Here is a 27,763-nt window from a genome sequence, read left to right on the forward strand (position 1 = left end):
CCTGGGCAGTTTTTGTCATCTAACAAAAAAAAAGATCAATTGTTCTAATGCACAGCTTGAATAGGTGTCCCACTGTGAGCTCATGGTTTGCATGGCATATGGTATGTTCGTTGTTTTTGACATTCAGCAAGTTAACTGCTTTTAACCAATCAATTCCCAGTGAGAGAATAAGAAAGGAATGCTCTCGTTTCTCTGTTTTTTTCCCTTCTCTTTGCTGACATTGCACTTTGACTCAACAGTTCTGCATTTCTGCTGGTCTTTCTTTTTTACATCAGGTTTACATGTGAGTTAGAGGATGCCATGTTGACGCGCATCGCATTATGATTCGGCTATGGAGTAAAAAAATAAAAACAAGCAAACAAAAAAATCTAGCTCTCCGTGGAGTTCCTGCTAAAAGCACGCTGCTTTGAGCTAATAGGGGTGACGTGAACGGCGATGTTCCCGCCGTACAAGCAGACATGCCTTACAATTTACTTTTTTTTAAAAAGAAGTTCAATGGATTGCATTTTTTGGGTTTTGTTATTCTCTCTTGTATACAGAAAAGTAATAGAAGGGGTGCAAATAAACATTTTATATAAAAGTAATGATTTGTTTGTGCTCTTTTTTTCACTGTTGAGATGTAATCAATCATGAGGCAAATGTGCTGAACAGATGATTGTTTATTTATAGTCAAGACTTTTTGTCTTTTGCCAAAGGGTCATTGTGTTGTGTTTTATAAACAGCACACAATACAGGAAATTAAACTGAATAAATATTTATAATGAAGCAGGCTTTTTTTCAGACCTGTCAAAGCATTTTCTCTATTAGATTTATCTGATCTACTTTTTAGTGATGTTATTTAAATACTTTAATTGTGTGTGAAATGTGTAAGCTAAATAACTCTCCACTCTATACTACCCTAACCAATTAAAAATAGACTTTAAAGAAAAGGCAGCCTTGAAGTAAAAATCTTGTTAGTTAGCTTCTTAGGGGTCACTGTGTTCTAGAACTCAACAGCAAAGTATCATATCATATCTGCATGCAAGAACTGGGACCTGGCTGGCTGGAAAGCATTGTTCAGGGAAGAAGCAGGGCAATGATAAAACAGAATGAGTATAACAATGAAATTCCACATAGCCTTATCCATATCTTCATCATAATGTGTTTTCTCACATTTAACATGTCAATTTTTGTCAAATGAACAAAGCTGTTACATGAATATTTCACATTTGAACATGTGGTGGCGTCCATGGATTTACAATATTTCATCTAAACAAAAGATGTCTGTCAGACACCATCATGAAAAAAAGTTGAAGTAAAAAAAAAACAGTCAAAAGGAAAAAACTGTCAAGCACCTTTTCTTGGAAATAAAGGTAATATTTGTCATATTATCTGATGCGCTGTCAATGCATTCATTTCTCCTTGCACAGACATTGAAGACCTCATTTTGTAGATATGGCAATGAATGTTCGGCAAGTTTCTTCTCAAGTATGCTGCATATCCATCCCTGCACTGTCAGATGTTAGAAGAGAAAAATTGGTACCATTCATTTCTATAAATTATTTGACTCAGTTCTGCTTCACTACTGTAAAACAAGGCATGTCCATTGTCCAATGTTTGGCTGTGGTGTCTTCCAGGAAGCTGCTTAACTGACCTACACAAACTGCTGACCTCTTCTTCCTTGTACCATTTATTTTTAAAAGAAAGCTCGTAAACGTGTTGCTAGGAACTTTTAGCTAATTACGCTAATGAATCGCTTTGTGCTCCCTCAGCACGCTGGCTTTGCCCTACAGGTCAAATACACACGATTGTATTGCCACACAGTCATTATCAAGGGCCATATTTTGATCATTTCATTAGCTGAATAAGTTGCCATTGTCTTTGATGTGGCATTGTGTTTAAGTCTGTTCATTTCCTAGAACAATAGTGATAAGCTACAGTATTTGATTGCAAAAATGTTGAATGACAATGACAACTTCTACCTGATCTACACTGATCTAATTATCGGTAGTCACTAGTCAACAAATGTTCATGAGAGAGTGTGGCTTGTATTATAGAAAATAACATAAAAGAAACCAGAACAATGTAGACACACAAAAAAGAGAACAGTCCCACAGCTCACAGGGAAGAATCACACAACCCAAAACCTACCCAGCCTCATGCCATTGTTTAGTCATTAAAGGTGTCCTGGTCAGAGCCACACAAAATGTGTTCTTCAGCAAAATGTCAGTGACCGCAGCCTGCCGGCTACTCTTCACACTCGCATGAAAAAGTACTGCCATAGAACTCCCTTTGAGTGCCACGGAGAAAGAAAAATCTATTACCAAGGTTCTACTACTATGGGGATGAGTGCATCATAAAACAGCTTTGATATTGGAGTGGATAAATTTCTCTGGTAAAGTAGCTGTTGAACACCCGCTTCACATTTGTGTTTGTTACAATGCATTACTTATATGTGGTAATAGACTTGCAAATGTGAATAATAGTAAAAAACGTATTCATTTAATATACTTTTATATTGGCATAAAGGTCACAAGGTAACACTAGGGGCACTAATTTAAATTGCAGGCAAAGAGCAAAGTCTATCAGCAAGCAAAGTTCTTGTGCATGAACTATCGCTATGGTGTGGCTTGTGGGAGCATTGAGGTGACTCATCCAAGACCGTAATCATAATATACTTTAATATATACCATTAAAGTATATATTAATATTAACATAATATTCAAAAATGCTAAAAATACAAAAAACAAAAGGCAAAAATGGTATACTAAATGGTTAAATATCTGACAGAGAGGGAGTGCAGAGGTGACATGATCTCAGTGAAGAAGTGAGGAAACTTGATTAAAGAGATTTGCCAGGATACTGACTTTGCTTGCACAATAATCCTCTCTTGAGCCATCATTTACTGTATGTGAAAGATGTCATAACATGCATAACATGAAATTATTACATTTGTAGGTGGTGGTGGTTAAGGAGCTGGGCTAGCATGCCATAGCCTGACAAGTTGTGGGTTCAATTCCCGTCTTCAACCGTTGTGCCCTTGAGCAAAGCACTTAACCCCAAGTTGTGCCGGGGACAATGTAATCCCTTGTAATATAATTGACATGTAAATCACTTTGGATTAAAAGTGCCTGCTAAATGAATCAATGGAAATGGAAAAAAACAGATGTACAGATTGGTCATTATTTCTGAGAAATGATACATTGCCTTCTCTCTCTGCTCTTGGTCAGTGCTCTTTTTAAATTGAACTACAGAAGTGCTTAGCTACTAGCTACTACTATTTTTAACTAGATAAGTCAGTTTTTGCTCCTTTATAAATAAATAAATAAATAAATAAATAAATAAATAAGACGATCAGACTGTGTTAAACGCCAGGGCATAAAAATGGGTTTTTAGGTGAGATTTAAAAACACTCAAGGAGGGAGCCAGGTGTATATGTTGGGGCAGCTCGTTCCAGAGCTTTGGTGCAATCACCGCAAAAGCCCGGTCCCCTCTGCTCTTTAGCCTAGAACGAGGCACAACCAGCCGGAGTTGGTCAGCAGACCTAGAAGCCCTAGAGGATGTCTGCACCTTCAGGAGATCTGCTATGTACAGTGGGGCCAGACCATGCAAAGATTTAAAAACAAATAAAATAACTTTAAAATGTATTCTAAAACGGACAGGGAGCCAGTGAAGGGCTGCAAGCACTGGTGTAATATGCTCACACCTTCGTGTTTTGGTTAGAAGGCGGGCTGCAGCGTTCTGAACAAGTTGAAGGCGGGATAAAGAGGAACAGCTAATGCCCACATATAGGGCGTTGCAATAATCTAGGCGGGAAGAAATAAAAGCATGAATAGCCATCTCAAAGTTTTTGAGGGATAAGCCTTAACTGGAAGAAGCTAGATCTTACTATTGGACTTATTTTTTATACCAATGCACAGATTTATGTTCATATGACTACAGTTATGGCTGTTATTTGTTCAACCCTCAGCATAAGATAGAATGCACACAAAAATGAGAAAAACAGTATCATTAGACATTATAATGACTCCATGGCTACGGCCTTGGACTCATCAATGTTAAGGTGTTGCCAAAGGTGTTAAATTGATTTGGCCTAGTTAGACTTTGCACATCACACAAATTATGGCCCTACATTTTGCTAGAAGAGAAGCACAGCATATTTTTGCAGTATTAATATTACCATGATGGGCAGACATGTCATTTCCTTAGAATGTTTTATTGCCATTGAATATATTTGTTTGGATTAGATTCAGGACTGCAAGCACATGGCAAAGGTAATTGCCCTTATTCATACAGATTGTCAATGTATCTAACTGATTGAGTCAATCTTTCTTTTTGATCTTTTTACTCTTTTGATATAAACAGATACCTGGAAATGTCAAGGTCAGAACAACTGAGCTGAAATCACTTTCTATGAACTCCCATCTCATTTTTAGGCTAATTGTAACTGCTCTATGACTTACAGCTAATGGGCTGAGGGTATTGGAGACAGAGCCGCTCCCTTGAAAATAAGACATATAGCAAAATTAAATCTGAGTTTTCAATTTCCCATTCCCTTTAGAATTTACAAATTAAATGGGCCCTGTCCCCAATGCTAGATAATGAAAGACATAAATAAGCTGAAAGGGCAATTTGAAGAATCAATGTTCCCTCCGGAAAAGACTGTTCCACATCAGAGTAAGTGTTCCTATTTCAGACCAGATGGAGTGGTCGTATTAGTCTTATGTACCTGGCTTTGCAGGAGCTTTGCGTAGGCCATGTTCTTTGGTCTGGATTCACTGTTCCTTAGGTCAAATACATCTCCCAATCCAAGAGGGTCAATGCTCTTCTAATTTTTCTTTGTCTTCACAGTGGTCCTTGTCTTGGTATACCCACAGTAGTACTTGTTTTGTGTTAATAACTTTATTGATTACGTTTGAATAACAATCACACAATAACACAGCACACAATCCAGACAACACTCGACAGAAGCATAGTCCACACAATAATTTGTTGTTTGGCCTACTGGCCTTGTCCTGCAGGTTTCATCAGGCCTCTTAAACACATGGTTCCTACTTAGCAAAACACAAGTAGTATAGTATATATACTCTTTTGATCCAGTGAGGGAAATTTGGTCTCTGCATTTATCCCAATCCATGAATTAGTGAAATACACTCTGTACACAGTGAGGTAAAGCACACTATTATACCGGCGCAGTGAGCTGCCTGCAACAACAGCGACGCTCGGGGAGCAGTGAGGGGTTAGGTGCCTTGCTCAAGGGCACTTCAGCCGTTCCTACTGGTCGGGGTTTGAATCGGCAACCCCGGTTCCAAGTCCAAAGCGCTAACCAGTAGGCCACGGCTGCCCCAAACACATACTACAGCCGTAACACTACAATATCAGGCCATACTGGCAATGTCAGAGACTTAATTTTCCTTATTGTAAGTCAGTGTGGCATCACACTGAGTTTGAAGCCATCATTTTATCGTAAAATGATTATATTGTGTTGCTGTATGATCAAGTAAAATTCAGCTCTTCTCACAAGTGCAAGTGCAGCTTGCACCCAACCTCCCATCTCGCTTGTTCAAAGAATCCCCCCCCATAGTTGCGGACTGGCTCCTGTGACCCACTCAAATTCTTCCCCTCTCCCCGGAGAATTTCACAGTAGAGAGATCGCCCAATGAGAGGTCACACAAGAGGCAGGGGGGGGGGGGGGGGGTGGTCCCAGCTTGCAAACCGAATACAGAAAAAGTCCAACAAGGTCCATTTTATTTGATCTATTTATACAAAATAGAAACAAACAAAGCCTGCAGTGGGATCTATCCCCACTCACCTGCATGATGGGAGGTGGTGTAGATGGTGTATGTGATGTCTAATGGTAGAAAATATTAGAATATTTATAGTTAACATGCCTGGTTTTGACACTCTCAATGAACTTCAATTTACAGAGGTACCAGATCACTGATCCATACATATAAAAAGGGCCATTTCAATTCACCTTTAGATTTCACACTTCCGACATGATTATAAACGGCATTATAATAACAAACCATATAACAAATCATTGCAAAGGTTAAGGTTTCACCAATTAACATGATGTTGTGTATTAACATTAGCCAATCATGTATGTTGACATTAATTAATTGCATGTAATGGTCAAAGGTTGGTCATTTGTGAATACGAACAACTCATCTACTCACAAATGAGGCATACAAATGAAGACATATGCTGTGTGTTTCTATTGTATTGGACTAATTGTTACTTGGGGAACCTTAGTGAAAAGGAAAGAATGACAATGTTTATAACTGGTATAGAGTGAGAGAAATGCAGTGGAGACAGGAAACATGAGAACAAAATTGAGTCAGGATCATAAGGCGTACGATTTAGGTATTGACTGTGAATAACACAAACAAGGACCTCCTCCCAGAATGGCATGATGGCTGGGTAGTGGAGAACAACATACATCACACCATTCTTCAGTTCTGGGTGGACAGTTCTGACATACAGTACAATGTGTTGTAAACAAACAAAAAGAGCACCTTTCCCCTAAAAAACAAAGCTGGCACTTTTGACTAAAAATATTACTGTTTTTAAAATTTCACTTCGAATATCTGAACTTTTCCATAAACTCAAAAGAAAATGTTGTTCTAATACTTACTGTTTGCATATGATTGATATACCAGTTGACCTATACCAAGTGGGACATTAATGGTATCATTAGGAGGTGAAACCCTGGTCACCTTCAGAGTGTATTACAGGACACCATTTGACGGTGATTACATAATAATGTGCTAAATGACAAGTTGTAGCCGTCTAAACGTATGTCATGTGTAACATTTACACCAGTTTCCTTTTAGATGTGCTGTAAAGTGTGAATATGAAATATGAATGTTTAGGATGGCTTAATCTTTATTTTCCAATAATGACCTTAGCACCTTATATGTTAATATAGGCTTTGCTGTTTTTTCTAATCATCCATGTATATGTATCCTGTATAAAGTCCTAAACTATAATCAAAAAGTATGCACACACAACCCATACCCACAAACGCTAATAAATACTGTATAACAACCTGACATTTGAGAAAAGCCTGACCTGATGGTTGCGGTGATTGTCTCTATTACTGTTGAATTTTGTTTCCCTCAAACATGCAAATATTGTATAGGTAAGGTGGAAACAACATACTCAAACAGACACTAGACACTAATTGCCATGGTAATTCTCCTGAGTATCCTGATATCATGGAGTATCACGGACAAGTCACAATGACAAAGAAAAAAGCTCCATGTGCAAGTGCAAATCTACACTGTAGCTTTCAAAAACATACCATGGAAATGCAGGGGCACAATGTAGCTTCCCCTCATCACATTCTCTGTTTCCCTAGTGAATTCCTGAACACTGTTTCTGTAATCTTCAGAAGAAGAAGAAGAAAAAGAAGAAGATTTTGGACAAAGAATATTCACATGAAGCATGTCAGCAAGCAACAAAACAATATGATTGATAAAATGAACAAGACTTTTAAGGCAGAAAAGGAGATAAATGGATGCTGTTGCAAATTGCCTGGTGGGATTACTATGATATTACTACACTGTTGCCAGTATGTTCACCAGAAGATGTTGTCGAAAATCAAGAACAGGAAGAAGTATTAATCAGGCTGAATAAATGGGAGGCCTTTCTGTTTCCATGTTGACAAATTAAAAGTATAATGAGTTGGACTTCAGGTGGATAATGGGCACTTACATTTTTACAATCTGTATGAAAGACCATGCAGTCATTATAACAAACACAATCAAATCATCTACATATCAATATGATGACTCATTCCCCTGACTGAACAAAACTGTCAACCATTTTGGGCTACTTTCTCTGAAGTACCCTTAGGCTGATGATTGTTAGAGTACTTTTGATTAATTACTAGTGAGTTAACCTTTTGGGTTATGTTGCATATGAATATTGAGCATTTAGGAAACAAGATGAATAATGAGGATATAGTCACAGTATAGAGCAGACCACTTGTTGACAACTTCACACAACACACAGTCTTCAAAGGATTGAGTTCATTTTATTATTTGCTGCATAAAAATACAACAACATGAGAGTACACAATTTGTCCAGATGCCAAAGTCATTCCACATGATTGGGAAAGCTACAGAGCACTGCAGACCTGGCTGCTGTGTGAAAGCATAACTGGGCAAATTGAGGCTCTTAGCACTATGGGGGGAGACAGCAGGGAAAGCCAATATTGATGGGGCTGTTTTTCACTTTCTCACACCCCTGGGGAAAACCAGGCGGCATGACAGCTCAAGGGTGGCCGAGCATACCAGGACTGGAGGGGGTAGAGAGAGAGAGAGAGAGAGAGAGAGAGAGAAAGAGAGAGAGAAAGAACGAGAGAGAGAGCCTGGTTTCATCATTAAAGGACTGGTCTCACTTCAGTGACCTTCCCCATCAGGTTGAAGGCAATAAATTTGGTCCAGGAGTCGCGCTTTAGGAATCCGGCACTGCCCTCAACACGATGACCCCCACATCTGATAGCTGGTCTCATGGGAGTGAGTCCTTTGAGCTCCGATATCAACAACTATCAACAGGTCAACACATAATCACAGAAAGTGTTTTTTTTTCCTCTGTCGTTTTATCGGACCATGTGTTAGACATGCTCTCTAGATTTATTTTATCTGGGAAGGGAATAAAGCACTGTGTTTTTAGGAGCGAACCTGCTGACTAGAGTTCCATCAGAGTTCCACAAGACACACTTAACCATTCCCATTGTCGGTGATTTCATATACTGTACATCAAGTCCATGGAAAGATATTTTTAGAATCCGTAAGCAAATGTAGCAGTAGTATACCACAGTGGCACAATGCTACCATGACATCTCAAAACAAACACAGAATGTTTAGTCTTCATTTTTTTTATTCTGTAAACTGAAAGGGCTTACATTTGGAACACAAGTCGGCAAAGCCATGGGATGGTTTACCTCAGTGCTAAATACTTGAGAAGTGAAAAAGACTCCGAGCAGGGTCCTCTTCTCTCGCTGGACACGATCCAGGAACATTGTCATAAACAAGACCCGGAGACTTAACCTTGCCCTGCTGGAGCATGTCCAGGCCAGTTTTAACACCAGTTAACCGGGCCAAGAAATCTTTGTGCTTTGGCACAACGTTTGTTCCTATTTGTCACTTTCAAATCCCCAGATATAATTCCCGACTAATCCTTCATACTCTCCCCGAGCGGCAATACATTACTGAGGGGGAATATTCATAACTGACCTTCAAGGCTACTGCAGACAAGGTTGTGAAGGTCCTCTTAATGGAGGCAGGCTTGACAGTAATTTGTCAACACAGATACACAGACAGGGGAGTTTAAGCAAGCTTCACTTGAGGAGGTAGAACTTATGTAAGGCATATTTTCAAAATATGGTGCCATAATTCTACACATTTTGGGTCATATTTTAACCACAATAAGCTCTTTGCACAAGTATGTGTGTGACCTTGTTAGAACTATGTCAGTGGGTGGAGAGGAGAATTGCTAATTTTGTTTATGACAGTGTAAGGCTTCAAGCGTAGAGGGATGGGTGGATGGGTTTGGTTAAGTGGAATACGTGTGCATTACAGTGCCAAATTGTCTCTCCCTACTTACAACACTGGAAATTCTGACCTCGCTACTCACAGTAACAAAGTAAGAAATCCCAGCATGACCACAGAGATTACGCATGAACTGCAGGATTTTGTGGTCCGTGGAGGAGTGAATGTATTTACTTAACATTTATGTGTATCATGAATTCATTGTTAGAGGTGAACCATTGATAATTATGTTTAAGAATAGATAAAGTTTGTCATATGTCATATTATAGGCAATATATGTGAAATGAAGCTTAGAATAACTATGGTGAACATTTCTCAGGTGTCATATTGACCGACTGTATCATCTCAAGTCAGGGGCAGCTTTCTGCACAGATGAGTGTACACCGTATGGGGAGATCAGATGCTGCAGTGATGTGAATCAGGTGATTGCCCCTGAACAAATACAGTAGGTCAACGCTTGTGCTCCTAAAATGACCAAGGAAGATTCTGTAGCGTGTTCTGTAACCCCTCTCAAACAGGGGTGCGTTTCCCAAAAGCATAGTTGCTAACCTGTTAGCAACTTAGTTGGTTGGCAAAGGGAAATTGCATCGCAACCAACAAAGTTGCTAACTTAGTTAGCAACTATGCTTTTGGGAAACACACCCCAGGTCGGGAAAACATGCCCACATATTTCATTGCACTTCCATATTTCTTCCATGTGGAGCTTGTCTGAAACGACTAACTGCATGTTGTGAAATATATCACTGCTGAGGTTTGATGGGGTCTTGCTCTTTGACCTGACTTTATATTGCAAATAGCTTATAGAGATGCATTTAATTAATGTAATGTGTGTAGGCTCATATAGGTCCATTAAAAAAAAGCATACGAGGCATCACTGTGTCACTGTTAATGTTTGTGAGATGAGTGCTATACACATGAATAATGGGAAAATCTTTATTGCTGTACTCTATACACACGGTATAAATATACAGTTTATTAACACAGTATATTAATACATTTTGTTAAGGTGCGTTTTACGCGATCATATGGAGGGAAAATTAACACAATCTGTAAAAAAAAACAAAGGAAACTTTACATCTTTACAGTTCTGCATTGCAATATGTAAAACTAAAATAGGTACATAGTACCAGGGAATATTCAAAAAGCAGACTATGACATCAAGCAATAGAGCCAATGAAATGCAGACCCAGAATTATGTCTGTAAATATTACCATTTACAACTAAGCTTACAAATATATTAATGAAAAAAAAAAGATTAAATTACTGTCAGTGTTTTTTTTTTTTAAATCATTGATAGATCTATTCTTCCATTGAAGAAAGAGACAGCGTTGGTTTAGCTCCTGGCAGTGACTTGAACTGTCAGTTTTTCACCCAGGACCTCTTGGTATTGGTCTGTCAGTACAGATGACACTCATAAAGTGGGCCTGTGTTTCCTGTAGGACTTCATTCTTGATTCTTGCTTCTGTACACATCCTTGCAACATGGATCCGTGGACTCCCGTCCACCCGGATTGTTTCCTGTTCTGTGTTGGTCTTTAATAACCTCTCAACACCACACCATCAGTGTGTTCAAACAGACCTGCAGCTTCGAGGAGTCTCCGCTGACGCTTCCCCCTTTTTCCCCCGACCTGCCCATCAAAGTGTCGCTTTCTCTCGCCCTTTATTTATTTATATATTTATTTTCCCAAGGAGAGGGAAAGAAAAGATCAGTCTTTTGGAGAGAGGAGATGAGTGAGTGAGCAGATTTGGATTTGTGTGAATGTGTGTGTGTGTGTGTAGCCTGGCTAGCGCCACCACTTCTCAATGAGACGTGGTCTGGAAACCAAACGTTAATTTTCTCGTATTTGAAAAAAATGCCCAGATCCGTTTATTGGGTGCCACGGATGTCTATCAAATGCGTCTGTGCATAGCTCATCATCGTCTTGCTTTCCCCCTTGTTCTGTGATTGGTCTCCTATCTCAGGCGAAAATTTGCTCCATGGTCTCCAGGCTGCCTTAGCAGCGTGAATCAAATCGCGGGCAAGGCAGCATGGGAACACCCAGGCTAGTGTGTGTGTGTGTTTGGGTGGGTTGGGTTGTGGGGGGGGGGGGGGGGGTTGCAGTCTCTTGGAGTGACATTACCATGACAACAGTGTCAGCGCACAAGTCCAAATCAGGGCCAGACAAACCCCCTGAGTTCCGGCTCTCGAGCCGTCTGAAGCGCCATTTTCAACATCCACTGTATTTGTGTGGTGGTGCCGGTGACTGTTGGTCTTCTCTGGCGTCACTACGGAAGACAAGAGGAAAGGGAGAGACAGAAAAAAAAGAGTGTTGAGTGACTTTGTAGTTCCCAGGGACATTGAGAAATATGCAGGGGTGGGGTGCACTGGGGTGTGGGGGGGTCAAGGGGAAGAAGCACTTTCAAACAGCATAGTTTCCCATCACCTCTGCCAGATGCACTCACATGTAGGTCAGTGTATACAAAAGCGATCTCAGTATGTGTCTGGGCCCTTCATGTCATATTATCCCCAAAACATTTCCCTTGAAAGGTCTTTTTTTCCACCCATTTCTGTTTGGGTTTCCGAAATATTTCACCCTCCTGATGTGCACCATATTACGCCTCTTTACATCAACATATTTAACACAGCAGCTCCCCCCCCACACACATCCCTAGACACTCCACATAGCCCAGCTTCTGCTGCTGTCTATACCTTTCTCCCACATTGCATCATTGATATGGATCTTAACATAGACATTGCCTTGTAAGGTGGTCGAAGAGGCATGCATGCAGTCTCGTTTTTTTTTTTTGAAGGAGAAGGAAGGAAGGAGGATTTAAAAAAAAGGCTTATTTCAGTGTGCAGACGTATAGACCCTTTCAACAATAAAAACAAAAACAATGCTTGAACGTTCTATTTGGTTCCCAATCTACTTCCTCTACATTAAGATAACATATGGAATGTTAAAACGGAAGCATTGTGGGGTCAACTATGATGCTGATAATGGAACTCTCTTGAAAGGGTCTATAGTCCATGTTGTGGATGTTCCCCCCTGACTGGCCACACGCGTTGTGCACAGGTCCGTGCGCGGGCTGACATTAGCGGCGTATTGATCAGGAGCGAGCAGCTCGGGCCCACGGACCACCACTGAAATGCCAGCTGGGAGACACGCAAGCGCATATCTACTGCACCTGGCGGCTGCCCGCTGGTCTAGGACACTGATCCTGTCTCTGGTGCAACGACCAACACCGAGGCCGTTTCTGTGTTCATTATACTCCTCTATATTTCTGCACTGTACTTGTAGAGGTAAACATAACACACTAGACACCCGGAGAACAGCAAAAACTGTCAGTTTTTAAAAAAGTTATCCACTTCATACTGTTTTTATGTCTCGTCTGAAAAGTAAAAGTGAATATGAAGCAGCGAAAAGAAGACAAACAAACGAAGAGAGAAAGCTGAAAAGTAGAAGTATAAAAAATATGAAAATATACATGAAGCCACAAAGAGAAGACAAAAGACAAACAAATGAATGGAGCCAGGAACAGAAAGGAGGGAAGTGAATCTCGGTATGCAAATGGGCCTGGTGTTGCAATTGTAAATCTGTGCGGTGTGGACACTAATGGTGGCTGGGTGTGGCGTGCGTGGTGCTGAAGGTGGCCATTAGCCTTCTGAGCGGCAGGGAGCCGTGCGGCAGCAAATCCCCCGGGGCGGACCGTCGCTGCCTATTAGGGGCCGGGGAGGAGGAGTGATGACCCGTCTCCACCGCCAGCATCCTGTAACACTCCTGCATCTCTCCATCTATGTGTGTGTGTGTGTGTGTGTGTGTGTGTGTGTGTGCATGATTGGCAGGCGGGGAAGTGTAAGCAACAGTTGATTGCCTCCTTGCTCTGGTCCCTTGTGGGTCCCTGAATGCTTATTGGAACAGTTTGTGTAGGGGTGTGTGTGTGTGTGTGTGTGTGTGTGTGTGTGTGTGGAGTAGAGGCAGTTTTGTTAACTTACAGGCAAGTGAGGGGGAAAGAAGAGTAAGGAGTGGTTCAAATGGGAGAAGAGGGACAAGAAGAACAGAGGTAACCTCTTATCTAATGACAATAAAAGAGAAGAAGTTAAGAAGCACTTTTCTCTCATTTAAAAGTCACACACCTTTTAGCCTCTGCAGTCCCACACAGGGTCAAAACAATAAAATGAACGTTCACAGCTCCTAATGGGGATCCGTCCATAAAGCAGGGTGTGTCTGTAATCATGGCCAAACTCTATGGAACCTGATTAAGTCGCAGCGTTAGCGTATCATATTCTACTAAGAGCAGGTGTGATGGAGCAACGGTAGCGGCGCCGCCTGACAGTCGCTCGGCCTGGGTTGGTTTTCCCGAACCTGCTGATGCGAGTTTACGATGCTTTGGACAAAAGACAGTCAACAAAAAATAATAAATAATAAAAAAGACATTTAACATTTAAAGCAACTGCATCACTACTGGGGAAAAGACTGTATACCCAAATAGCCGACTATTAGGACTTATATGAAAAATTGCTGGGGGTATCCCATGTCCAGTATAGCAATATTTGAAAACTTAAATGCTATTTAGGAATACTACACTGCAAAAACTGTTTATCTAACAAAATCTAACCAAGTGTTATTCATCTTATATCAAGATAAAAAAAAACTAGTTGGTATTTTTTTTTAGTATAAAGAGACTTACCTAGCGCTTTCTTGTGAAATCATTTGACTTAATTAAAAAAAAAATTGACTTATTTTAAGATATCTCATCTTGAAAACAAGCTAATTTGTCTGCCAGTGCGTTAAGCAAATTTGTCCTAAAAATAAGCAAATTTGTCTGCCAGTGCGTTGAGCAAATTTGTCTTAAAATAAGTTAAAGTCTTCTTAAATTAAGTCAAAAGGATCTTTTGAGAGGGCGCTAGGTAAGTCTCTTCATACTAGAAACAATACCAAATAGATTTTTTAATCTTAATATAAGATCAATAACACTTGGTTAGAATTCATTTTTTGCAGTGTACAAGCTCAAGATTGATAAACAACACAATACATGCACAGAGAGGAAAAGATGCAGAGTTCTATCTACTTGTTAGTGTGGGCAAAACCAATCTGCTATTGATGAAACAACACAAAGATATCAAACACAGTCCAGTGTACACAAATATGTGCTCACATAAAGGGAGACAGTGGGGGAAAAAGCAAAAGCCCACAAACAAGCCACTGGAGAAGTTTACAGCACATGCAAAATCAATAGGAGTTAAATTCATTGGACCTGAAGGGGCGCTTTGATCAATACCATACTGCAACATGAAAGACACAAAAGAAGAAACTAACCAACCAACCAACACACAAACAAGGCTATTTGGCCAAGGGGAAACATGCATTTACTTTGCATATGCAGCTCAAGTAATTACTGAAAATGGTCAGGGGCTTTGAGGGTTCGTTTCCAATACTGCAGCAGTGTCTCCTCTTTATCCTGCAACGCGTTCTGCTGAAACGCAACCTTTAAAAGGCCGCAGAAAAGCACTAATCGGACAGATTTAAACCTTACATACAATACAGGTCACACGACATACTGTGTCTACTTTATAACGTCATTTTACTATCACAATAAGTGCGATCGAATATACCAACTTACCTATGCAAATGTAACAGTAAATGTCATATCAAGTTCATTTAATGTACTTCACAAGTGCTTGGTGCATGCTAACACATTTTAAAGGTTCGCTCCGTTCCAAGGACTTACATTTGAAACTTAGTCAATAACAACTGACCGCCAAGTAATGGTACACCAAAGTTACATGCGGAAGGACCAAGGACATGACAGTTAAGGTCACCTACAATGCCCTGCATGCAGGACGTGTCCACTCTATCTCTCATGGCACGTTATGACATCTGTCGTGCCATGTTTGTTTGATGGTTGTGACATTTTTATTGCTTGGCACTCACAATATTGTTCTACTCAAACTTAAAGTAGAGAACTCTCTACTTTATATGGATGGGTCTTGCCAGGAGAGACAACAACAAGAGTAGACCTTGAGACTAAACACACACCGCACCCAAGCCAGACAGACAGCAACACGACCTTCTGACCTTGAAGACCTTAAGAATGAATAAAATGTTCTTGGCAGGTCTCACATAATCATCTGCAGTTCTATTTATGCTCCAGCTCTGAATATCTGAGGAAACTTTCTCAATGTTCAACATTTGGCCAAGGGTATTTTGTTGAGCCAAAAACAATGAAAACAAGGGTGATAGACAGTCCCATGAAATCAAAGGATTACTGAGGGCAACCCTGTTGAGAGGCAACCCCCTTGTAGCTTTATCCTGACCGCATGTTTGTCAACTGAAGATAAACCACCCAGGAATGGAAACCACACGCTCATGCCACTGCGTACACAGGAAATGGGTTTTAAATCAGTGAGCGCTTCCACAAGCTATTGTACTGAGCACACAAAAGCGTGGAATTGAAAATAAAGAAGCATGCTTTTCTCTCTGCCGGTGACCCACAATGAAAACAAAATTGCTATCCCTTACAAATTACTCTGTTTTTTATTCATATGCTTGGAAATGACTTTGGTCACACAAAAACGGCTTAATTACCTCAAAAACGAGAGACGCACACATTGTAATATGAAAATATCAGCTTTGTTGGCAGCTATAATGCACAAGTGTATTTCGCTTCCACACCCGCCTCGGTAATACGTGCAACAAGACACCAAAAATGTAGAAGCCGGCCAACGTGAAACAAAAAAAAATCACTTACACCGCCCGTGCGAGAAATGCTAATGAGAACAAATGATTTGCATGCTGAAGGGGGAAAAAAACGTCTGAGCTCAGGGTCATTAGAATAGCTAACTACATGCCTGTACAAACAAGGAGTGTCTGCATCGTGCCTCGCACTCACACTATGGTTCCTCTCAGAGCCTCAGGCCATGGCAAAGTGTTCCTCAGCACACACTTAAGCCTCACAGCCAAACACCCCCGCACCCCTAACATTCATATACACCCCCCAACACACACACACACACACACACACACACACACACACACACACACACACACACACACACACACACACACACACACACACACACACACACACACACACACACACACACACACACACACACACACACACACACACACACACACACACACACACACACACACACACACACACCCCAATCCAAATGTCAGGACAAAGACCACAAACTAATGTCAGTCAGTGGCTAAGCTATGAGAGGCTGGAGGCTGCTGAGATTAGTGTGTTTATCCCTCTTCCTGCTACTTCACTTTCTGTCGGTCACACCGCCTAAACATTCTCCTCACATATTTCACTGGTGCTGTGACACCCAAGTCATCGCTGCCAGTGACAGCTTATTCACTATAATAATGTGTCAGTGTTGCCATACTAACTGAGTTGTGAATAGTGAGGATTAAACTGCTTTGCTAATAAACAAAGACATTGGGATACAGCCTATACATATATAATTTCTTAACATATCTATTTCTTTTCATTCTATAGGCCTATTGTTCTGTGTTTTGGTTCAAAAGCTGCTTATTGACAAACAAAAAAAACACCCTTCTCTCGGTGGGACTTTTGGAATAACCCAGTTAATTATGTTTCTCCTCTCGAACTGGGAATTTGAACAACCTGTTTCACCCTTGATGGATCTTAAACAGAGCAGCTAATAAACAAAGAGAAAGGGGGAAAAACGCTGAATGTATTAAAGCATTAAGATTGTCTCCAAGGACAACAGCAGCAGCAGCAGCTGCAGTTGACTTTCCAGCAGAAGGCTGATTGTTTGGCGGCCTTCTCTCTGAGACAGATCCCGGGCCACCTGAGCCTTCCTGCTTCCCCAGATCCGGCCCGGCGTGGGCCCACGATCCGCTGACGCTGGCGTCCCTCCCTCCCTCCCCAATTAATTTGGAAGACAGACCCACTGAATGAGATCTTTCCGACCTCTTCGCTTTTGTGGAATAATTCGGCTTGGCCGGTTTGTGTTGTTAGCCTTGCTGAAAATTGCCTGCTTTAAGCGGCGCGGCATGGCTGACTGTGCGGCACCGTGAATTACAATTAACAGCCTTGTCTAATCCTCTTTTCCATTCGTGAGGTCAAGAAGTTATTTTTCGCTTACTTTTCAACTCAATTTCCATGTATTGTATCTTTTTTTTTCTCCCCCCTGACGAATACTAATTTTCAATGTAACAGATACGACACAATTGTATGTGGATCAAAGTTTAGTCTTTTATTAGACTGTTATACTGTTAGACTGTCATAAAATAGTATGGAAAGGAGGATTTACCTTTACATAAAAATAATAAAACATTACAAAGAAACATCTCGGAAGTTTGACATTCTTACTATACAATTTCACAGTGCCAAATGAATGGCAATACAGACAAAATATCTGACATTGTAAAAATTGAAAATGAAAGGCTTAACAAGGGACTTGACTGAAACAAATACCGCTAATAAACAATGGAGGTCACCCATCACAACACTGCTGTTTAATATGCCTGCTGTTGCTCCAAAGGCTTTGTTTCTTTTTTCAAACCTCTTGGTCTCTTTCCCCATAAATTCAGTCCCTGCACTGCACCATCGCCCCTCTTCTCTCCTTCTCCTTCTCTCTCTCTCTCTCTCTCTCTCTCTCTCTCTCTCTGACCACACCGTAGTTTAGGATCAATGCCACCTAATTAAAAACCCTCACATTATTTCAAAGGTCTAGACGGCATCCATTTCTCTGCATGGCTCTCCAGAACTTCAGTGAGCCTGTTATAGATCTGCTGGTGGTGCTGGAGGAGGTGGGGTCTGGAGCCGGGGGGTGGATGGGGGGTGGGGGGGAGAAGAAGAAGCCTCACTGTGGCCGTTCAACGTCGACGTGCCAAAAACTGATCCTCTGTTACAGTGGACATCTTCAATACAGTCGATACCGAGTCCGAATCATCCGTTCAGTCACCCTCCAAGCCCAGACGCAAGCAGCATACTGATGACCCCGGGAGGCCGCTGGCTACAAAGCGGCTCATAACATGCTAACCTATGCTGCTGGAAACACGGATAAGGAAAGGTACTGCTTCTGCATGCAGACAACTGGGCACAGGAGTCTGCCTTACTGTGTAACATATGGCTGTCTATAAAGGCCCATGGGTGGAGGCATTTGGATAGGACCAAAAGGAGTGCAATAATTCCAAACATCTTCCACAATTTGAACTCCACTTACACTTCTCTGTGAGTAGTTAACATTTCACCATACAAGCAAAAACACAGCTTGAATCCATGTCATCTCCTCCTTGCTGAGCATAATCTGCCACAGAACAGATTTTCATAGCAAGAACACGATCGCTTGATAACCCAACATGAGGCCAACGCAGAGGCTGGCAGCAGTGCAACTACTGTTTATAAGCCCTTAGATTAAAGGAGCCACTTCAAACGGGTCGAACACAGCGACAGGGATCGGCGTCAGCGGAGTGACAGGCTGGAGGAAAGGGGGGGAAGATGTTGCATTTTTCATGCCCGCCGTTTTTCCTCTGAGAGGCAATCCAGGTTACATCAGATCGGCTCCTGCTGACACAGAAGGTGGGGGTTGGTGGGGGGGTTGCAATCCTCCACCCTCGCCACTGCACGCTGCACTCAACTCAGAAGCATCTGTGTTCAATCACCCCCCTCCCCCCCAGACCCACGCTTAACTCGACACAACACATAAACACGGGTTGGGTCTCTCTGCCAGACAGAACACACATGTTCACACTTAAATCACGCAGGCAGGTTCAGGCACATTTCGCACATTTCTGGTGAAATGAATAGCATATTCGGATGATGCAGGGATTTCTAAATAAGTGAGTGATAAGCTATGCAAACATCACGGAGGGCATACTGTTCCAAGCTATCATTCAAGTTTGTGTACAAACTAAGAGAATTCGAAGGGTAGAGGTTAGCAACAAGCAGATGTAAACATTACACCGCAAGCATCATTACTGAACTATATTGGGAAAGGACAGTTTTACTCATGTATACCGGTACAATAACTTCAGGAAATTATGTCAAGTGTACGATGCCAAAAATGAAGTGAATATCAGGCTCCATGAAAGAATCATTCTTGATGTAAATTCAAGTACCGGTACTGTTTACTTTACCTAAGATGAACAAATTAAAGGTGAAAATGAAAAGTCATTCACTGAAGAGTAATGAACAAAAATATTGTGATAGTGTGATATGTGTTATTCACACAGGCTTTAAAGTACATCATTCCAATTAAAAAGTTCAGATCCTAGGTAAATAATCTCTACAAGTGAGAGAAACAAGCTTAATGACAAGGTATTGTAGACTACTAATAAGAGTTGCTGGTTATTAAACCAGAAAACAGGCTTTGACACTATGCTCATTTGAAAACACACACAAACACACCCAAAGTCTTCCCTGCAAATAAATATTACAGGCTTTGTACTAATTAGTCATTATACATTTTCTAATTGACCATTAAGGTTCGGTGGTCAAAAAATAGCAGTTTTTTTTCTAACTCGCATAGCTTAAGTACTCAACCACAAAAATGTGTGTTTTGGAGTATGTTTGTAAAGGCTCTGGTTGTGCAGCTAAAATGGGCAATTAAGACTTGCCCTTTTGCACATAACTGAGGACAATTAGGAGCTTTAAAGCATCTCATACTTGATCATGTACCCCATATACTGGACAGGAGAAACGTCTGGTCAGATGTGAAATTTCTCACCGACTCACTTGTCAAAAGTCCTCGTAAAAGTGGTAGAACTTCTAGCTATATAAATGCTTGCAAACGTCGCCAATGAGAAATCATATTCAAGAAATTAGCTCCTATAAAGGCCTCACAAGTCCTCAAATAACCTTTGATATATGCTATGCACATCACAGGGTATTACTTTAAATAGCTTCTATTAAACCAAAATTTATTTTCATTTGCCCCACATGATGGGAAATTTTAAATATCAGAAACATCATAGATGGCAGGGAAAATTAAATGCAGCAAAATGTGTGCTACTTCCCCTGGTCTCACATCAAAGGCGGGCATGTTTTCACCCTAAAAGAAATGATCTGCTTATTAGCGAGTAACCCACACCAGGGTGTTTTTCTCTCATAAAGAGCATTAGCATAACGAATCAAGGTTCCTGGTTTTCTGAGCTCCTCTTATTAACCTCTCATTAACCTTTTTCATTTGCTCTGCTGGCACCGAGGCTTGTCCCAAATTCACCAAAACAACACACAAAAGTGGAATTGCGCACAGCTTATGGGAGCTAAAGCTGCTCCATTTCTCGGCGAAACAGCTTTCTATCGACATCTCTTGGGATCAAAAGGAAATCATAGTTCTTATCTCATTTAGGTCTGATTTTAGTCTGGAAAAGTTTACCAACATTCAGGGCTCATTAACTGACTGCAGCAAATGTTAATAAATAAGCAAATAAATAAATTATGTAATCATTATTTCAGAGGACACATAAATAGCAGTCAAACTGAAAATTAATTTGTTTGATTAAATAGATTAAATAACAATTTCATTACTCTAATACAAAGTTACAGAGTTCTCCATAGACTTAATATGTGCTAATGATGTGCTGATAATAATAACACTTCATGTGATGTCTGTATGATGTTTTAGCATTCACATTAATTGCATTTCGATCACTGTAAAGTTTTTTTAACACTTGTCTAAGTAACACCCTAGGAGTCTCCACAATTAAAACTAACTGAACAAAGACTTGATTCCTTACTTCCAAAGATGTATGTAAACACAGCCATTAATTGCAGTTTAATTACACCCCTGACTTGATCACTGATGTTCATTAGACCAAAACTACAAAAAATGCACCCTATTTTGTCAGAACAAATTGAAGTAGTATAGGAACTGAGAGTTTAGAATACTGAGAAGTTTTTTGTGCCAAGTGGATATATATTTAGATTAGATTAGATTAGATTAGATTCAGCAAACATATGTATAATTCTAACAAAAGTACAAATGTAGTTGTAACTTCAGAATCATGTAATGGCCAATTACAACTTCCTGAAGCCAAAGCTGCATTTGCTACCAATCATACTCTGTTCTTTGCTAACACAACCAGTGAAAGTTTACATACTTCTGTAAAACGTCTGTTTCGGTACCACAGAAATATTCCTCTTACCATACACATCAGAAAAGAAAGGATATAGCTGCATTGCATTTGTTTGAATAATCCTACATTATACACAGTATCACAGTGAAAGATGCAAGTCTGCTTGGTTAATTTCATTGACTGCAAACATAATGCTTATGCGTATGATGACCAATCCCTTTACCACAATGGTGTGTGGTTGATAATATGAATGAACAGCCTGAATATTTTGATTGTGCAGGTCTTTGAAGTGTCAACAAAGGTAAAGTATTACATTTCAGGGGTTAAAGGTACACTATGCAAGATTTTGACCTTAATATAACCTTTATGAAGCCAATTTGATGGTAAACAAACTTGTAATAGGCAAATCGTTCACCTAGCATATTTATACAGCATAGACATAGCGAGTCGCTACTGAGAAAACCAGCCATGGAATTTCAAGAAGCTCTCTCTAGAGAGAGCTCTACAGTCGCCAAAAATACCTAAACCTGCATAGTGTCCCTTTAACTTCAGCATGTGCGTTGTGCTCAGGCATGCCTTTGTTAGCAATCCAAAGTACACAATTCTACATTATAATCTAGTTATGTCTACATTGTAGTTAGATATGATGCAGTTGAATTCTTTGAGTGAACAGTGGACCTTTTGAAGAATTAAACCACCACAAGCCATGTACAGGGCCAAGGTGGATCGATCTACTGTAGTACAGCACTTTTATGGGAGTGTAATTTCTGACCCTTGCATTTTTCTTCCCTCTATACTATTTGCAATGACTGCACATGTATCAACACTTGTCTGAAAGAGAAGAGACATGGCTTTTGAAAGTTATCTCCCACAGTAACGTTTCCTTGCTTGCGAGGGACACTGTATGGCACTTGAGGCCTCGTGTGTTGTTTACTCAGCTTTTATCAATTGCACAAACACGATAGTATGTAATGCAAGGCGTACACCAAGCCTTCTCACCTTCACCTTCAAGCGAGGCCTTAAGATAAGGAATTTAAACAACGCAGGAAATGATTCATGACATTACCCCAGAAGACACACCGCACCAATGTTGACTGGGGACAGGACTGGAGACAAAGCGTTTCTTTTGAAGTACAGCAAAGCCATAGAAAAGCAGTCAGGCATAACCACGGTGGTGCTCCCTGATGCTCACGACAGAACAAGAAGCCCAGGGAAGGGAACGGAGAAATGCAGGGAAGTTAATTGCTAATTGGCCAATCACAAAAACAGACAACATTAGCCAAATCCATGCCATTACCCTATGCCAATTCTCTCGCCAGTGCTGGGAATCGTGTCCCGCCATGTTGAGCGCCATCCCCTGCATGTCAATGATGTCTCTGGGAGTCGTAGCAGGAGACGCGCTCATTACGATTCCCACTGTGAGGGAAATTGAAAGATCACCAAGCCAGTGCCAGCTCTGGAGTCACCGGAGGCCCCAGTGTGCGCCCGCTAATCCCTGCGGACATCAGACTAATGGCCGGCTTCATCCGTCCACTTTACCTCGGCCCTCCCTGCGCTTGATTAACTCTGTGATCCATTAAATGGCTCTGAGGGCCGAGTAGACAGAGCAAGACAGAGAGAGAGAGAACGAGAGAAAGAGGGGGAGAGAGAGAGCGAGAGAGAAAGAGTCCCTCTCCGCCCTCTACTCTTTTGCGGTAGTGGATCAGGGAGTCTCCTCTGACTATTAGCAATCATCAAAGCAACATGGTACACAGCAGCAGTACTGTGCAGTGCTGTGTTGTGTGTGTTTACAGCAGTCCTTGAGCGGCATGGAGAAAGGTAACTCATCTTTGATGTGCTGGTGATGACATTCAGGGGATGTTGGGTGGGTATCCACACCACCCTAGACCGGTCCACAGAACCAACCGTCTCTGAGTGATCAATAAAGGCATTCGGAGGCCAATTATTTCTGTCTGCAGGACAGAACTGACTGCTGATCAGTGCTACAGTACTTACACAGCATAGATTCTGATGGATTTGGCAGAAGTTAATAGGTAACACTTCACCAGGAACAAAATTGATTTCTTCATCAGGAAGGATCAATCTATTTGGGAGGTAGCAGTGTAATAAATGGGGTAACACACAGCAAAATAGCCATTACGGTCATTTAACCCCACTCAGAGTGATAAAGACTCTAAAGCTGGACGATCACCCTGTTGGGCCATCCTGGGTGTAAATGATCTCTTCACATTATGGTAGGCAGTATTGAGGTAATTTTGAACAGTTCCATGGTGCTGATGAGAGAAATGCTAAATGAGCGTTCCCTGGGTTAACTATAACTCAGCATCCATGCAGGCACGTTGCAAATATATTCATATGCGTTGTGGCGCCTCTTTCTCTCTGCATATATGATTCACAAGGTTATTTTGGATCTATACACATGACAAGGGCTTTCTAGTATCGTTGGTTCCCAGGACAAGCTAAGGCGGCAGAGAACAACGCACAACACCTGTCTAAGGCCAGACGTCTCCATGGTTACAGTGACATTTCAGGAAGAGGTTGTTCCTGGGCAACAGCATCCAGATGTCGATGAGAGAAATCAGCAATGGTCAAGGCTCGGTCACGGCCAAAGGCGATAAAAGGTGTAGCAAAGCATGATGTGCCTGATAGCAAAGAAGTGAGAGTTCAATACCACATCAGGGATGAACGCCAACTCAAAGAAACGCCGCAGAGAAGCTAAAGGGCCATTACCACAGCAGTCCTCTGTAAGTGTGAATGTGCCAAGAAGTAAGTCTCTTAGCAGGTTTATGATATTTAATTAATGAGAGTCATCGTAATGGCCCGAGCTCGTTTGCTGTGTGACTCATTTAATATGAATATGGATTTTTCTGGGTTCTGTAAAGCCAAATTATGCATCCAGGGTAATATTTTCCCACCCTGAAAATAATATATTTTCAAATGAACCTGCAAGGTAAGAAAAGTCCAAGTTTCAAGAAAGGGCAAACTTCAAACACCAGCCCTCCAAAAAAAAAGACCTACAGCGTCCAAGAATGGCTTAGCAACAATGGAGATTCTGTTTATCTTATTACTTTTTAAAGAACTGACAAATTGTATGTGACTTCTCCGAGCTTGGCGGGGTGGTGGCAAGGCTGTATTCAGCCATTTTTTAAATATTTATAATGGGAATGTTTTGCGGTGTAAACATTTCGAGTTAAAGAGTTGGGTGTTTGGAGAGTGCTACGCCATCTGGTGTGAGCCATCCCTCGGGTCGGCAGAGCGCTCTGTGGCTTGTTTTAAGTTTGACAAGTCAAGTTGGGGCCACGACGGCAATGTCCTACTGCTGTAGGCGTGCCAGCAGGCCTCTCCTGTATGGCCTTGTCCCTCGGCCAATGCAAGCGCAACCTCAAGGACAAGACCTGCACTGTCTCTAACAGCTTTCCAATATTTGCCTTGCACAAGCATGTTAAATGTTTGCCTGTTTCAGCCTTAGTAAATAGAGTAGTCTCTCTCTCTCTCTCACTCACTCTCTCTCTCTTAAACTAGGTCAGACTCTGGGGTTATCTTGTAAACTGATGTATCAGAAAGACTAGTAATGTTTTCATATTCAGCTTTTGAATATGACTGGGAAATGCTGAATTTGGACCTCTGTGTCACACATATTGCACACTAATATAGGCAAGTCCAACACAGTGCCCCAGGGGGACATTTAGCCACTGGCTACCCAGCAGCTGTTCTGGCATACAGGGCAGGAACCGCAGGGAACACTGACAAAAGTTTCTTACACAACCTGAAACTTAAGTATGGTACTTTTTTTTTTGGTAGTTTTTTTTATTGAACTGTTTTTTTTTTAATCACTGACTTATCCATCACACATCATTGACTTATCCAACCTTAAACTTCACAAAGGTTGTTTTAAAGTAGCACTTTTAGTAACACATGACACTAGAGAAATCTCAAAGATGTCCCTTTTTTTTATGACAACGATCAGGAGAGGACAGCTTTGATTAGCTGACAAGTTGAACAGATTGCCTTGTGATAAAAAAAAAAAAGTTACCTCTGCGCCACTCAGTAAGGTTATTTCCAAACAAGTTCCTTGAGATGTTCTCTGATTGAAATATTAGACTTTCAAATTATGCTGTTGTCTGATACCAGGAAGCCTCAGCCATCATTGACAAAGCGAAGTGAAAAGCATGCAATTTGCTGTGTTTACTTTCCATGATTGAATACAAATACAACATCCTCTCGCCCCCAGGCAGTGCCTGATCGTGACCCGCCTATACCCATCCCCTAGTCAGTAATATTTCTCCTCTTTAACTGCATATTGACTGAAACAAATCCAATGCCTTTGATTTAAACTCTCTGATTTGAACACCACCGGGTCATGTTTTGTCTCCAGATAGAACATATTAACATGATGCATCACAGGCTATGAATTGGGATAGGACGAGTCTCCTTCAACCCCACCTCCATTCTTAATACACTCTGTTTTTCATTAAAACAGCTATCAACAGATGTCCAAGAAGGGGGGGGGGTGGATGGTGAGAGAGAGAAATCAATGCTCAAGCTTCAACCGAATGGCACCTTTAATCTCCGTTCTGGCAAGTCAATAGGCATCAGTGAGAAGTGCAGTGATTAAGTGATCGTCTGCAAACCCATCTACCTATCCCTAAAGAGGAGAGGGAGAACGTCTGCGCTCAACGATCCTTCAAAGGCCAAAATGTCTGGGGGTCTCCTCTGGCAATCACCAGAATCCGATAGTTCAGTTCAATCAACCCCCTTTGTGTGTTTCACTTTTTCCCTCTTAATAAGTTATTTTCCCAAAAGATGCCTTTCCAATGCTGGCATTTTGCCTCTGTAGAGCAGTATTGACCACAGGGGTGTGTGATTCAATCACCTTCAACATCTAAAAGCCAAGAGCCACAATGAAAACAAACGTTAGTTAAGAAAATAATCATTAGTCTGTCCCTATCTCCCAGTCATATATTATATTTCAGCCATCACAAAGTATATTTCCTCAGAACTTTCCCAGAAATTGTACTTGACATGAACCTTCTATTATACAGTATAAGTAATGCAACAATGTTGATGCCGATGCCATATCCTATCATTGGTAGTGACACATGAAGTTCAATGACATACTGTAACTGCACAATGTTAGCATTATCTGTAATTTATATGGCACTCATAACATTGGTTGCCATAGCAGCCCATGCCACATGGTCATTGTCCGTAATTCTGACATGATGGTGCAACATAATCAGTAAATAATGATATCTACCATGTTTATACTTAACGAAACCGCTGGCTTCTGTAATTGTCTTGAGAGGAAGAACATATTTTGCATTTTGCTAGCTGTAGCCATACAGTTTTACACCACACTATGGGTAAGCTTTGTAATGTTTATATGATTTAACAGGCCTGGAAGTCATTTCTCCTGCCAAAGGGATGAACTAAGTACATGATGATCGATCACAATAACAGGAATACAGAGGGACTGGTTGCTGCCAACCACAAAGCATTCTCAACTACTTTTCTGCCCTTAAAGCAACACCAAAGAGTTTTTTGTACCTTAAAATAATGTTTCCAAAATTGTTTCAGTGGTTCATTAACTCGTAACAGGGTGAACGGCAATTCTGCATTTGCTTCGCGGCCCTCTATCGTCTAAAACCGCACTATGTAAGTTTGCCAGATCGGGTAGCGGATCTGTAGTTCGATGGAATGAGACATAAGAAACTACAAATTTGACTTGCATCTGATGTCGCAATACATCGTACTTTTATAAGTCATGCAAAATTTTCTACCCTGTATGTGAACATCGTTATAACAAATAACGTGCGTGCGACAGAGGTAAAGTTCTTTGGTGTTGCTTTAAATGGTTCTTTTTCCTGATATTTTGAAAGACTGTGAAAAGACCCAAAGCCATCTTTCTAGACAGAAAATCATACTTAGGAAAAGCGGTCGATGCAAAATATTCTCCACACCCAATATATACGTATCATTCCCTGGGCAATAAATAAACCATATACCTGTAATGATCGATCTTCTCAGCTATGCTTAGTACTATTATCAGTGAAATTAGTTTAGACAGTTTAGGATTTTCACAAGAGAGTAGTAGGAAACTGAGAAAGTCACTCAATGTGCAGGTATATATTATTTTTTAAAGTTTTAATTAATTGAGGATGGGTCTGTTTGTCAACAAAGTAAA

General features: G+C 40.9%; 1 protein-coding gene across 1 annotated transcript in view; it reads right to left on the minus strand.

Annotated features, from left to right (window-relative positions):
* Positions 1-11,613: 11,613 nt before the first annotated feature.
* gpc5a (glypican 5a) overlaps positions 11,614-27,763 on the minus strand; it is a 132,652-nt gene continuing 116,502 nt past the window's right edge. Inside the window, exon 8 of the mRNA XM_076303600.1 lies at positions 11,614-11,803. Within this exon, the coding sequence (XP_076159715.1) occupies positions 11,655-11,803 (149 nt within the window). The 3' untranslated portion in view covers positions 11,614-11,654. The remainder of the gene's footprint in view (positions 11,804-27,763) is intronic.

The sequence above is a fragment of the Alosa pseudoharengus genome, unplaced genomic scaffold, assembly GCF_046254945.1.
Source record: "Alosa pseudoharengus isolate Yale_2024_CS ecotype anadromous, Long Island Sound unplaced genomic scaffold, YU_APseudo_1.1 YU_APseudo_1.1_scf_24, whole genome shotgun sequence".
NCBI classification, from domain to species: Eukaryota; Metazoa; Chordata; class Actinopteri; order Clupeiformes; family Clupeidae; genus Alosa; species Alosa pseudoharengus.